This window comes from Semicossyphus pulcher, unplaced genomic scaffold (assembly GCF_022749685.1).
Source record: "Semicossyphus pulcher isolate SPU_LCO1_2020_fin unplaced genomic scaffold, fSemPul1.0.p SCAF_20, whole genome shotgun sequence".
Taxonomy (NCBI): Eukaryota; Metazoa; Chordata; class Actinopteri; order Labriformes; family Labridae; genus Semicossyphus; species Semicossyphus pulcher.
The window spans coordinates 13,557,137-13,571,545 of record NW_027211694.1 but is presented as its reverse complement, the minus strand read 5'-3'; the positions used below and the strand labels follow the sequence as shown (position 1 = coordinate 13,571,545).

Genomic DNA, 14,409 nt, shown 5'->3' with positions numbered 1-14,409 from the left:
AGAGAATGGAATCCTGGGAAATTGTGTTTCTTAAGAAAGAGGACGAGGGTAAACTACAAAACAAACGCAATTTCTTTGCCAGAATTATGCCCGCAATCACGTTTAAAATTTCGACATAGTTTTCTAAAAGTGAACAGTAATTGTAAAAATAATGGGCTGAATTCTCCTTTACACATGAAAATTATTAACACCCGGTTGCCCTTAATCCCTTGTAATAATACAATATCAAGGCCATTCTTCTACTTGATGAATTTCATAGCAGAACACTTAAGTCTTCAAACAATGCTGACAGGAAATTATTTTGATAGTACTTGAAATTGTTACTCCGCCTAACGTCATTCACTTGACGTTGCTGCACAGCACCCTGCATCACATTACAGTGCTCATGTGGTGGATATGCAGTATGTCATGAGATGATGTGACCAGGAGTGAGGTCAAATCCTCAAATAATGAACTACATTGCCATCAACTGGATGCCTACAAAAGTCAAACATTAAGTGACACTGGGAGGAGGGAAATGAATACCTCAATTTTCTTTTTAAGTGATATGTAAAATGGCATTATTGAAAACAGGCAAACAAGTACACCCTTGTAAAATGTAGCTGACACAAGACATCAGGATTAACAGCATCCGGAGCTCTTTCGTAAAAGACAATACATTTACAAAACAAGAGTATGATGGTTTTAAGGCTTTTCGTTTTTTTATTTATCACATATCAAAAGAATCGACACTGTATTTATTCATGTGTTGCATTGCAACTATAGGAAGCAACTACAGAATACTTCAGTACTTGGTTGTTTTTTTTTGCCTAATGTTTCTGTTATTTCCAATTTCTGTAGGTGACTTCAAGCATGTCAGGTGCATCCCTACTGCAGCAGTCTTCCATTCAACTTCAAGAAAATAAAAACAGCATTACCAGTGTCAAAATGGAACTGAACCTAAAGAAACAAAATCCACACATACTGTATTTGCATTCATGCTAAATGGGTCCGAGCCCTTTACTATCCTCCAGATTAGTCTGAGGTATATTATGTACAAGGCTGCCATGCTGGTACATTCTCAAAATACAAAATCAGAACACCAAACAATGTTAAAAAATACAGCTCTGCATTGTATCTTAAGCACACAGTGGTGTACATACATGTGTTCCTAATATGACAATACAGAAATTGACCACTTTGTACACTTTAATTGAGAAAAAGTCGAAAAATATGCATTTATTGTCTTTCAAAATGAAGTGCTCCTTTTCCGACCTGCCCCTGAAAGAGCAGTTCTTAAGTTGAAATTTCAACCAGTGTATCCAAAGAGCATTGAGGAGGAAAAAAATCCACTTGTTATAAAACGACACATCAGTCCTCGAATATCCACAAGATGTTCACGCCCGAGAGCCCAAGATTTACTCTCCTGAGGAAAGTATGAAAAGCAATGTAATTATCCTACAGGAGACGAGCAAGGTCAAAGCCATCATTTTCAGTCAAAAAGCAATCTGCACTTTGGTTGTATGACCTTTTTGTCAAAAAATGAATCAATATTTCATTATAGCAGGAAATGGCACATACTTGTGGCAAAGATTATTTGAGCTAGCCGGTCTTTTATGAGAGTATTAGCAGAAGTACTCACCCCAGCATCCCCGACTCCTTGGTCTTAATGACATAGAGGAACATGAGGATTGTGTGGAACAGGTTGTTCCTGCCCTGTAATAGAAATTAAAATGGGTTCTTATTGTTATTACATCTAGAACTCACTTAAGAATGAGATGCCTGTCACTTAATGAGTGAGTTTGCGGGGTTCTCTGGGATATTTGTAACATGAAGACAGCCCCTAGATGCAAAGCTCTGTATGCTTTATCACTGTGAACAAGACCAAACACAGTGCACCTTATTGAAATGCTAAGATCTAATTTTTCGTGAGGCACAATCAAACAGTGTTCAGATCAAGCAAACCATAAAATTCATAAAAAGTTGCAATCATTTCAGTCAAGTTTCAATGGTTTTATCTTTGACGTCTCTGATGTCTCTTTTTCTCGTAACTGTTGAAAAAGCTGTGCTGTGCAGTAAATCCACATGCACAAATAGTTAACTGTTGTGTCTTATTGTTGTAAATTTGTGCTAAAATGCTGTCCTGTTATTTTTATGTCTGTTTTATCTATTGTTCTGTATTTTATCACCCTTTGCCAACTTTAAGGGAGCCATTAAAGATGGTTTGAATTTATGTTTCATTTATGATGCTTCCTCAGGGAGACCTAGCACAACTTTGACTGTACAAATACAGACTGCCAGTAAGAGGAAAGTAAGAGCAAAGCTGCTCTGTAAAAGCTTGTTTTTGGTGTCACCTTGGGCAGACTGTAGATGTGTCCCTGGTAGATAAGCTGGTAGTGAGGTGGGGCGGTGCTGCTTTGGTGGACGCAGAAGAGGTTCTCCTTTGTAACATCTACCAGAGTGAACAAAAAGATACACAAGACATAAACCAATATGAAGTGAAGCATCGTAAGATTAGATTTGTTTCATGACTCAGAGGTAAACAAAGGAAATCACAAGCCATGTGTGTGCGTGTGTGCACTTACCAGGTTTGTCAGGTGTGTGGCTGAAGTGCTGCGAGGTGAAAGTCTTGCCGTCTGGGTACTTTGGGTGTGGGGGCAGTCGGGAGTCCAAGTATGTGCAAAACACATGCATGAGGATCTAGAAGGACAGACACAGTATTAAAACAGAGGTATCTGTCTGATGATCCCACACTGATGAGGATACCCACCAACATGTTACTGTATCATGTGTGAAGGCTGTGGCAAATCGAGTTTGTCTTTATAATTGACTCATTTGCATGAGTTTGGGAAGTGAAATAAGTTGTCAGGTAACTAGTCCCAGCCTGAGGAGCCTGCTTTCTTTGTTTTTTGTTTCTTTTCTAATTATTATATTTGTATTCTATTTTTATTATAAATAAGTTTACATTTTTAAACTTTGATTAAATGTGATGTAAGATCAGGAGACTGAAAAGGATGTTTTAATTTGAAAAACTGACCGGACTCACTTTAACTTCCATTGCTGTGATTGACTTTCTTTCAGCTTGACTTAGAGTGGAGAGCCATTTCTGAGCCACTTCTGATAAGTGCTGTGGTGCATCTGGTTAAATCACAAGCATTTACCAGAATAATCAGCACCAGCTGATTGGTAGGAATAATGTTGCATGTTTATCTGTGTATAAGTGTATTTGACTGCACCAAGACTAGGAAACTAAATTTGATACCAAATCATTTGTCTTTTGTCTTTCTTTAAGGCAAAAATGTCAAAGATGTACGGCAATTTAATTGGGACATTTTACTGACCAAAGGATTAACAGATTAATCAAGAAAATAGCAGTAGATTAAGTAATTCAAATAATCACTTGTTGACGCCGTAACAAGATTATGGACCTAATTTGGATTGGAACCTGTTCAATGACTGTTTTTGTGCAGAAGCTTAGTGTGTATGTTTGTGTGTTTTTGTGTATTTAGACTCACAGCACAGTCAGTGGGGAGGTCTGTGTCCCACTTCCTGTTCTTCACATCGCCACCACCATTCCAGCGAAAGGAGCTCATGCAGCCGCTGTGGGCCAACTCTGACAGGACAGAATACACAAAGCACATGAAAACACATGATACATAAATGTGTTCAACAATGAAGTTAGAGTTAATTTTCTCTCACACTAAAACATATGTTTGCACACACACAAACCTGTCAAGTGCACAGACATGTATTGTTAAACCTACCCTTCACGCGCTCCACTAGGTATTCCTGGTTGGGAGTAACGTCCAGATACTGAACAATAGAGTTCATGGTGGGGATGGAAGAAGCTTTCATAACTGCTGCCTGTTTCAGGCTGCTTATGCTGGCCTCTGGTGGAGGATAAAGAGAGGAAAATTACTGTAAGAACACATTGAAATCACAGTAGCAACGAGGGAAAGCTTTGGCTCAGTGTCAAAGTTGGTCGTCTCCCAATTTCAAAGTTGGCAGTTCAATCCCTTACTACTACAGTCTACAAAATTACTCAGGATATCCCGCTGGCAGCTGTAACATGAAAATATCTTCCGATAACTGAACTTAAATAGTACGGCTTAGAGAAACATCATATTTCCAGAACATAAGTGTATGTTTTATGCTCTTTGGTATGTATTGCTTGAAGTTTTAGGCATTTCCATTGAATTTAACAGCTCATTTCCCATAATTCATATGCTCTACATATGGTTTACCTCCTATCTGGAGCTCTGGGCAGCCCATCCTCCTGAGCTGGCTGTTGACAGAGTCTATTTCTTTAACCAGGGGGACCAAGATGGTGTCACTGATCCACTGCAAAAAAAACAAATACATTTGTTTTCTGATGTATTTTATGTCTTCGAAACAAGTTTGCAGTTCTGTAAATATATCTGAACACTTACATTTCTAAGCTTCGCTGTCCAACTATCAATGCGGTCCACTACAGGGCGGCTGGTCGTGATTCTGGCCCACACCTGTAAAACAGGAAGGGAAAAGGATATAATCTCATTCAAGTCATACATTCATTCTAAAATTATTCGGAAACAACAACAAACCATCTAATGCTTAAATTATAAGGTACATCTACAGACCTCCTCTGCAGCCTGTTTGGAGCTCAGATCAATCTCATCCTTGTGGGCAGACGGAGCCTGAGAGCGGCAGGCCGGCTGGTACAGGAACTTCCTCAGGCTCTGGGCGTAATCTCCCACTGAGCGGTTATAGTTCCAAAATGTTGGGCTGTGGTTCGGAGACACAGACTCTGGACTCCCTATAAAGAGCACAAGTTAATAATGATATCCAAGTGGTTTGATTTAATAGAATAGCAAACGCTTTTAAGAAAATATATAAAAGCAACTCAGCTGTACCTAGCTGGCTGCGGTGGCTCTTTTCCTCCTCTGTGCGGAGGAACCTCTCCAGGCTTTTCAGATCCTCCATGTAGTCCTCCTTGCTTCCAGGGGAGTTAAACACTGAGGGGGACGTGCGATATCGAGCTCTCAAGCTGGAGCCTTCTGCTGGTCCAATGCTGCTGGGGTAGGGAGAGGAGCCGGGGGAGGGACTGTAGTTTAACACCTGAAAAGGGAAGAGGACAATATACTTAAAGTGACGCCATGCAAAGTCATGTATGTTACATTTGAAAAATTTTAATATTTCCCAGTGGAGAGAAACACAACACATGTTTCTAATTTTATACTTTTCTCGCAGCAAAACAACAGTAATTTAATAGAAGTACCTTTCCAAAGGCCACTGACGGGGAGAAAGGCCCCCCTGCACTGTTTGGGGTAGATGGGTTGCTGAGAGGAGGGCTGTAGCCAGGTACACAACTGGGGGAAAACTTGGGGCTGGTAGTGGCCGGCCGTGAGGGGCTGAAACTCAGCACGCTTTGGCCCTGCAGCGGAGACGACTGGGCTGGAGCTGGAGTCTCCTTTTTTTCTGGCTTTTGGGGTGGAGAAGCCTGGATACCTGCAAGGAGCAAGACAACAATCCCATAATCAAAACCAGACCTGTTGTAGGTATTTATATACGAGTAGTGATAATGATTAAACATAAGTAGTGAAATATACAAATTCTCTGCCTTACTTGTGTTTCTCAGACCCAAGAGGCGGTGCTGATCCGGCGATACAGCAATGGTGGAGGGAGCCATTGTGTACTTGAAATATTTCCAGAAGTCAAAAAGAGCGTTGAGGCTAAATAGGGAGGCTAGCACCAGCTCTGTAAACAAGGACATAAGAGAAGGAAAGCCTTAGCATAAAAGGTCCCCTATGATAATCAATTTACTTAACTTACTTGGGTGTCAGTGTAAAATTAAACAGCAGACATTCATTTATAATAAGCCATTAGATATTTTTTACATTCTGTCATTTTATTTAAGATGAATCAGAAAGGACTCTTTTACTGGATTTAATGCTTCATAGTTTTTTGTACTGTCATATTTTGCATTTTTAACCCCAGCAGACATCCCTATATAAATGTGAGAGTGATGGGACCTCACCGATGTACCAAATAGGCCAGTAGGTGATGTTGTAGTATCGGCTCAGCAGTTTCCCTGACCTAATGTATATGAAAAGAAGACACACAGACATCACAAGGGAGCTGGAGATGGTTCACATCTTCTGCATTACAAATGATTGTGTTTGCAAAAGAGCACATTATTGACCATGGAGCAACTTACATTTCAGTGTAAATCATGCCAGCTAAAGACACGTTGAGCACAGCCCAGGCCAGGACAACCTGACGAGCCTGTTCCTCCCTCCTCATCCTCAGCGCCCTGTCTATCATACTGGGCATCCCCTCCTTCGGCGGGGTCATCATTTTGTCAGACGCTCCAGGCTAAGATAAGAAACAGTGAGAAACATGAAGAGACAAGAGACAATACAAGAACGCGGTGTGCTTCATTTAAGAAGAGTTGAAAACAACTCAAACGATATAACTATCACGCAGACTGTGTTACAGAACACCGCTATGCTTAAGTTATTCATCTAGAAAGATTGGGAGGCATGACAAGTGTAGATCAGTTACTGCTAGTGGTACAGCACAGTTAGCACACCTGCTAGCGGTTAGCTAAAGTTAACTAGCTGACATGTAAACAATGTAGAATTTGTTTGGCTTTCCAGTTAATTTCACAATGAACATACTTTTAAACAGAAATTCACAGCGAAAGTGATACAACCAAAATACAAAGACAATGTGCTGGAAACAGATATTTCATACCACGCTAAAGTGAATGACAACCGCGGCGCTGCATAGTTTGTATTTTAACCGGAAGTTATTGTGCATACTTCCGGTCGTAGTGCATGATGAGCAGAGCAAGCAATTTAGAGCTTAAAAATATTTAAATATTACATATATATATAACAAAAGACATTAAGCCGATTCACAGCCTTGTCAAAATGTTACAAAAATAATTTTCTTGACAGTATTTTCATATCAGAACTGACAGTGACTTGGTAATTTGTTAATAAGACATAAAATGTATCCCGTTTCATCAACTAGGTGTACAGTACTTCTGAAACCACAAGCATTTACTGTTTATTACATTCTTAGATGGTCATAGTTTTAAAAGGTGCTCTTTTATTCACAAAATATATTGATGGAGAGATATTCACACAGCCATGTAGAGGTGCTGTCCCTCTATTATATCACATGGCTTTGCACTGTGTGATCATGTGTTGAAAGAACATCTAAAAATTCTAAGAAAAACATTACAGAGACAAGTAAATGATAAAGTCAGTACATTTTGATCTATGCTTTTACTCAATAATGTACAGAATATCAGTCAACAATATTAAACAGCTGTTGTCTTTTATTTATTAAAGTATAATGCAACAGATAGGAGGGAAATATGACATTAAGTCAACACTCACACAATGAGGAATATAACATTAATGCCCAGATTCCTGTTTTTAAAAGGCTCACTTTCATTCACAAATACATTTTAAATAAAAAATAAAAACGGAATTAAAATCCTGTTTTTAATAAATAAAAATAAAAGCACAGGCCATTTAGCAATTACTTCTAATCAGGACTAAAATGCAAGAATATGGCATCAGAAGTTTTGATTGACATCATTGTGCAACTACAAATTGATATCAGCCATTCAGCCCATGTTGGTTCATGATTAGAAGAAAACAGAATAAGGAACGATGTATGAAAGATAGCTTATAGGAACTCAATATAAAACAGGCCTGAGTCAAATGAAGAAAATACAGTTTTGTAGAAATACATCAGATCTTTATCAGTTGGCAAACATCATTTTAGCAGCACTTATATGCTTATGAAAGACTAAACATACATTTAATGTATATTTCTGATTATGTGTTATGTTGCAATTGAAATTGACAAGGTACCTGGTATTTGGCAGAAACTAGAGGTCAGTTTTTTCAATAAAGTAAATAAATAAACAAGACATCTCAAGAGGCACAGTGTCATCAATGAGTGGGTGACAGGGACTTCTCAGAGTTATATCCTCCAACATCTAAACCACAGTCCTCATTGCTGGCTGAGTCAACAAGTCTCTCTCTTCCCCTCCCATCGTCCTCCTCTTCCTCCTCTTCATCTTCTTCCTCATCCACATCCTGCTCCTTTCGGGACGCCCTCTCCGCCTTGGGCCCTTTGCATATCTTAAGGTGACGGGTGAGGTGGTATTTAGTGAGAAAAGCTTTGTGGCATTTCTCGCAGACAAAGTCTCTTCGGCCCTCGTGAGAGTTCATGTGTTTCTTCAGGTGGTTTGTTTTAAGGAAATGTTTGTTGCACTTTGGGCACTGTATCCGGCGTTCACTGTGGTGGGAAAGTAAATAAAGAGATGCATTATAAGTGTTATTTCATCAGGTAATCTCAGTGAGATCATGATCTTGTATCTACTAAAACCTGTACCTGACTAGTGCTCTCATTCCAATCCATTTGTCTGCTGACTAAAGTAATGGTTTACATGTATAGTTTAATCTAGAAAACAATAATTAAGTTACATACTGTGTGTGAGAGAACATGTGTTGCTTCAGGTCATGTTTCCTGATGAAGGCCCGGTCACAGAGGTCACACTCATGCTTCTCTGCACCAGTGTGGATGAGCATATGTGATGCCACATGTGCTTTCTGCGTAAACGACTTCTCGCAAACCGTGCATCTGTAGTTCTTCTGACCTGTTAGAGGAAAAAAAGTGTTTCAGAAGTTAAAAGTAATTTAACACAGAATTTTGTAAAATAAACTCGCAGTTAGATGAGAAGATTGATGCTTCTCCCATCTCTGTCTAGTAAATATGTAGCGACTTAAGCTGGCTAGCTTAGCTTAGCTCAAAGACTAGAAACTGGGGCAAACAGCTAGCCTGATTCTGTCCAGTAGTAACAAAGTCCACCTGCTGGCTGTAGTTTGATATTCAAAGTACAGATATGATAGGATGATCATTCATCTAAATTAAACTCTATGCCCGAGTATGGGAAAAAAACAGTTTCCAAAAATGTTCAATTATTCTTTTAAGAGGTTTAAAATGAAGAGTACGGAAGCCCTTAAGTAAGGTACACACTACAAGATAATCGTGCCAGTTTTGGGCCTGATTTCCTCCCCTTCTGACAATCGTAAGCAAAGTCCTGATTTTTTGATGGTTCAAAAGATTATCTCGTCAGGTGCTCCTGTGGTGTTAGTTAAGAGTGCTTTTACTTCCCCCGATCTGCTCGGAAGGCCGATGTGGCCGCACCGATTTCAATTCGTTGAATCGTCGATTTGAAAAATCCTTTTGGTGTGGGTCTCGATCTCAACTTATTTTTCTCGTTATCTCTGGAAAACAAAGCTGGTTTCCCATTACCACTGATTAATTTGGCCCATTATCTCGAGATGACAAAGCTGGTTCTCTCGTGATAAAAGGATCATTTTCCGGTGATCTAGAAAACAAAACAACAGGCTGTTCATTGTGTTACTACAGACCTCAACATGCCGTGCTACCATTGCCCACACTAATGAGGTAGGTTAAGCCTGTTTCTATGTTTGTTTTGTGCTTTTGCAACTCTGGGGATACAAGTTGTTATCATCTGACATCACGGTGTTGCAGCGTTGTTAGAAGATAACGTCATCAAGTCGAGATTTCGAGAAACCAACCAGAACTTAACTTATTATCACAGGAAAACAGAGTAAAGAAAATGTATGGATGCATGTCTGCTTAGGGCTTCCGTAAAAAGAGTACTCATAAACTTTCTTCTGCGCTTTCTGGAAAAACACATGTAGAAGATCTTCAGCGTACGTATAAAAGCTCAAAATACAAATGTTACATTTCAATTACCCCGGTACCTACCTGTGTGAATCTTGAGGTGCATCCTGAGGTTGCTGGGATCGCTGAAGGCCTTGCTGCAGTATTCACACTTGTGAGGTTTCATCCCAACGTGCCCCATGAAGTGCACATTAAGCTTAGTGGATGTGGTAAAAGCCCGGGAACACATGCTGCACTTGAACTTCTTCTCCCGTGCATGGCCCTGACCTTTCGCTCTGGATGTTACATTATCAGAGTTCCTATTACCGTCGTCCCTGCTGCTGCTGTTATCACTGTTCGTTTGTCCTGCAGGGTGGGCGTGGCAGGGCCACGGAGACGAGGAGGAGCTCGAGGTCCCGTTGGTCAGCTTCTCTTCCTGGTGAGTGTGTTGCTGTTGCTGTGGTTGTTGCTCCTGCTGCTGTTGCGGTGGTTGCTGCTGAGAGTGGTCCTGTTGCGATGGGCTGTGGGTGTGTGGAGGTTGGTTTTGGCTGTGGTTACTGTTATGGCTGTTTAGATGAGACTTGAGCTCGGAGAAGGAAGAGCACTCTTTGCCACATTGGCAGATGTGGCCTTCAGGCACCTGAGGAACACCTGTGGAAACATTAAGGATAGTGGAACATTAATAAATAGATAAACAGGTGAGCATTGTTTAACGTGGCTTCTTTTAAATCATTATACATGTTTATACATGTTTAATATCCCCTTATCTCACCCATCAGCCTGCAGTAGTCCCTGCTGTAGTAGAAGAGCAGCTCCTGGTCTGGGTGGATCTCTGTGGTCGTACAGAAGAACAGTTTACCGTTGGCAGGGTACGCCACCAGGTTCTGCTCCTCACGGGTCCTAAACACACACAGCAAATGGTTAAAGTTTTCAATACAGATTCTAATACCTAAACACGCAAATTAACCAAAAACCAGTGCAAAAGCCTAAAAAATTATTGTTGTAAACTACTAACCCAGTATAGAGGTGATATAATTGCTCTCCTTGCAGCATGGCCTGGCTATGGCTAACTATCTATTCCTCTATAGCAGACCGTTGCTGTGAAGAACAGACCGTTGCTAGGGACACAACCTTATCTCACACACACATGTCAAATCAAATCAATCCGTGGAAAGGAGTTCGGAAAATTTCACGTTTGCCCGTTGAAAAATGTTTCCGCTGATTCTGATTGGTTATTTACATTTCCCTTCAGGGCAAGACAAGACCTGCTCACCCTGTCGGGTTCCACTCTGCTATAACAACCTGCTCACTATATATTATCCCTTACGTAAAAACATGAACAAATAAATGCAAAGAATACAGCCATAGAACTTTCTATTATCTACTTTGACAGTCAGTCGTAAGTAAAAGGATAAATAGCAATTTCGTATGGAGATGTTTTTGACTCTTTCTTAAATCCCCTGAAGAGCATCAAAGAAACAGATTTTTTTAGCCAGTTTTAAGATCCACATTTGTTTGTTTTTGGAGAGGAGAGCGCTACAGATAATTCAGCTTCCTGTATAAATCTTGTGAAAAATATACACTGAAGAAATCGTAACCTAAAAACTGACACTGCTCTGTCATACCTTGCTTTGCAGACAAACATCATCCAGTTGCACTCATTCTCATCTGTTGTCACGATGTAGAATTCCAGCACATTGTTGTGGTACATCTGAAATAGAGAAGAGGGTTCATCTGGTTATCATAGTCATTGCACCGGCTGGGACAACCACAGTCCAACCACAGCTTCTCCACTGACCTTCCACACTTGTGGCGATTCCTTCTCTGGCCAATCAGAGAGATCTACGTTGCTACAATGCTGGCCTACCATTGGTCCAAAGCAGGTTCTTGGAGGAATAACATCCCGTGCAAAAACTCCTAAGAGGCGCATGAACACATTCTGTAAGTAATATTTTTTTTCTACTTATGTTTGGTATGCATTAAATATTAAAATATTGTCTATACATAAGGCTTCTTAATAATTCCTTACAGATCCTTTACTTTGTTATGAATTTAAGAACATATCTAAATCATGTTTAGGTGCTTAAATCTTGTGTGAACCTTACAAAGTCTCTTACTGTAACAATAAAAAACACATTAACAAAACTAGTGGATAGAAAAGTATTATATAATATAATGCCAAATGGGCTCAACAAGCTCACAATGAGATCAGACAAAATAGACGGCCCAACACGTCATTTAGGTTCCCTCTAAAACACAGGCATTGTTTATTCTCTTACCAAGAGGTTCGTCAGCAACTGAGATGCGCAGACACAGTGCACGCGGCAGAGAGAGGCGAGCTCGGCTTTGGATTGGCGCGTCAGGGATGAAGGTGACGGGGCCGTGCTCTGGGCAGTCTGAGGTATATGAGCGCTCACACAGTGTGCACCCTGAAATACAAGAACAGCAAAAGGTTGTTAAGCTCCCTTTAAATATTGACTTGTTTCTAGCCTACATATCAATAACACATAATATTGCTGCCACTAGCAATTACTGTTTTAGACTGGCAAAGAAGATAGCAACTCACAGATAGTGTAGGCAGTGACCATGTTCTCCTTGTTGGACGTAGAATCCTCCAGCTGCAGGGTGGAGTTCACCAGCACCAGGTTGTTTTCAGGCCCCAGCGACACCTCCGCAGTGATGGGGGACACATTCACCGCCTCCAGCCCCATCCCAGAGTGCCCATGGAGCGACACCGGCTCCAGCTGGCCCTGGCTGGCCATGGAGCCTGTGAGCACCACACTAACAACCCCTGAGTTCAGCTCCCCATTTGTATGGAGCTGCTCCCCGAGTCCTCCTGCTCCACCTCCTCCTCCCCCAGCGTTTCCCACTCTGCCTCCCATGTGATCCTGCTCCATCACCACCGGTAATTCCAGCACAGGCGGCCCATGGAGGGGCATCACCCCACCAGATGAGTCGACCCCAGTCAGGCCCTCGTGCGGCTGAGGCTGCCTCCCTCCTCCGAGCTGCTGCTGGGTGTCAGACACCGTCACCACTCCGACTCCGTCCATGGTGGCCAGCTCGTCTCCCATTCGGTCTGGAGACATGGGGCTGCTGACACGCGACTCCATGGCCAACCCTGTAGAGTCCAGCTCATGAGCACCAGTCTGGTGGAGGTCTGGCTGGCCGCTGACTTGTCTGGAGTCCATGGGAACCAGGCCCTGCTCCAAGGGGCCTCCAGGGCCACTGTAGGGATCCAGACCTGAGGGGTTGTTGCTGGCCACTGACAGGGTGCCATCCATGTTAAGGCTGCTAGGATGAATGTATTGAGGTGGTGGACGGTCTGCCAGATAGGACAATATACCTACAGCAGGGAAGCAAGATGAAACTTGATTAGAGCTTCAGCGAAATCATAAATTTAATGGACGAAGTAGCATGCATGATATATTTAATCAATTACATTTTCTAGTTATAAATCTCACGAACAAACACAACCCCACCTGGCAATATGTGTCTGAAGTAGCTGCTCTCCAGGTGGGGGTAAGGAGGTGGCGGCAAGGAGTAGTTCCTCTCTGGCAGGCCGCACATCACTCCTCTGTCACTCAGCGGACCCATGGGAAGCATCAGCGAGAGGGCAGAAGGAAGGGAGCCTAAGGAAGGACCCAGGCTGGGGATGGCCACTGGCATGCCTGAACAAAAAATCAAGCACAGATACTTAGAACCACTGGTATCTGGGAAAAAACATTATCTGATAGTATAAGAAGATTTACACTACCATTGAATGTGTGATGTTAAGGTGGTGTCTATCTTACCTGGGGTGGGAATGGGGTTGTGTGTCGGGGAGGTGGGCAGACCCAGGTGGCTGGCACTCACCGAGGGCACACTGAGCTGGTCCATGCCCACTGGACTCAGGTTCATTTCATTCATCCTGGAGAAACAACATCAGGGAGTGATGAGCTCACAAGTCAAATAATACACAACTAGCTGTTTTGTGGTTTTTAGTTGATGTTTAGCCACTTAGCAATATCAAGCCTCTGTTATCCTGTGATTGTTTTTACACAGAAAACTTGGATATTCCATTAACTGCGCCTTGCATGTGGCTGTTGGCATATAAAGATAAACTAGCAAATACACGTGTGCAGTGTGAGCCGTGTTAGCCTACCTGAAATCAACAACTGATGTCCATCAGTAACCGTGTTCTGCTGAAGGGGGCTCTTATTTTTCTCTTCCTGTTAAATACAATTAGTAACAACATATAAGGCATCGATATGCAAATCGAATTTTTTTAAATAACTCAATTCAAACAGCTAAAACAGTAAACGTGCCATATAAAATGACTCGTTTGTAACTAGTTAGCTTCACATCAGGCAGTTTAGCATCACAATGCTAACTTTAGCCTTGCTAGCTTACACCTACATAAATAGAACTATCAGGAGGTTTGGCTAGCTGACAGTACAGCCATTCCGCGTCACGACCGAGTCGCTTTTCTGGGGGAAAAAGATTCATGTAGTGAAAAGGAAAATGCCTTTAAAACAACAACATACCAGCACAATGCCTCCCTGAACAGGGCCATGACAACATACTGCCCTCGTGCGCATGCGCTCTTGCGCCGAATGAATGAGGCGGTTTTGGCTGATCAGAAGTCAGTTTTCTCTCTCCTCCAAAATCCAGATTCCCAAAAAGCGGTTACTCCTGTGGTTTGGAAGACAAAAGAGCCCAAACGACAAATTACGAAGATACTTTTGTTTATGT

At 41.7% G+C, this 14,409-nt stretch overlaps 2 protein-coding genes across 2 annotated transcripts; both read right to left on the bottom strand.

The window, feature by feature from the left end:
• Nucleotides 1-692: 692 nt before the first annotated feature.
• Nucleotides 693-6,769, bottom strand: tmem209 (transmembrane protein 209). Its single transcript, XM_069671206.1, has 15 exons — nt 6,715-6,769; nt 6,176-6,333; nt 5,996-6,054; nt 5,584-5,715; nt 5,237-5,466; nt 4,872-5,076; nt 4,599-4,774; nt 4,410-4,481; nt 4,224-4,320; nt 3,744-3,869; nt 3,495-3,592; nt 2,565-2,679; nt 2,334-2,431; nt 1,622-1,695; nt 693-1,405 (listed from the first exon to the last, which is right to left on the bottom strand). The coding sequence occupies exons 2-15, from the start codon at nt 6,313-6,315 to the stop codon at nt 1,351-1,353; spliced, it is 1,677 nt and encodes a 558-aa protein (XP_069527307.1). The 5' UTR covers nt 6,316-6,333; nt 6,715-6,769; the 3' UTR covers nt 693-1,350.
• Nucleotides 6,770-7,331: 562 nt separating this feature from the next.
• Nucleotides 7,332-14,233, bottom strand: prdm4 (PR domain containing 4). The gene is made up of 12 exons (XM_069671311.1): nt 14,202-14,233; nt 13,820-13,886; nt 13,470-13,585; nt 13,158-13,346; nt 12,245-13,021; nt 11,958-12,107; nt 11,477-11,595; nt 11,304-11,389; nt 10,451-10,578; nt 9,784-10,329; nt 8,473-8,641; nt 7,332-8,280 (listed from the first exon to the last, which is right to left on the bottom strand). The coding sequence occupies exons 3-12, from the start codon at nt 13,582-13,584 to the stop codon at nt 7,932-7,934; spliced, it is 2,628 nt and encodes an 875-aa protein (XP_069527412.1). The 5' UTR covers nt 13,585; nt 13,820-13,886; nt 14,202-14,233; the 3' UTR covers nt 7,332-7,931.
• Nucleotides 14,234-14,409: the final 176 nt, after the last annotated feature.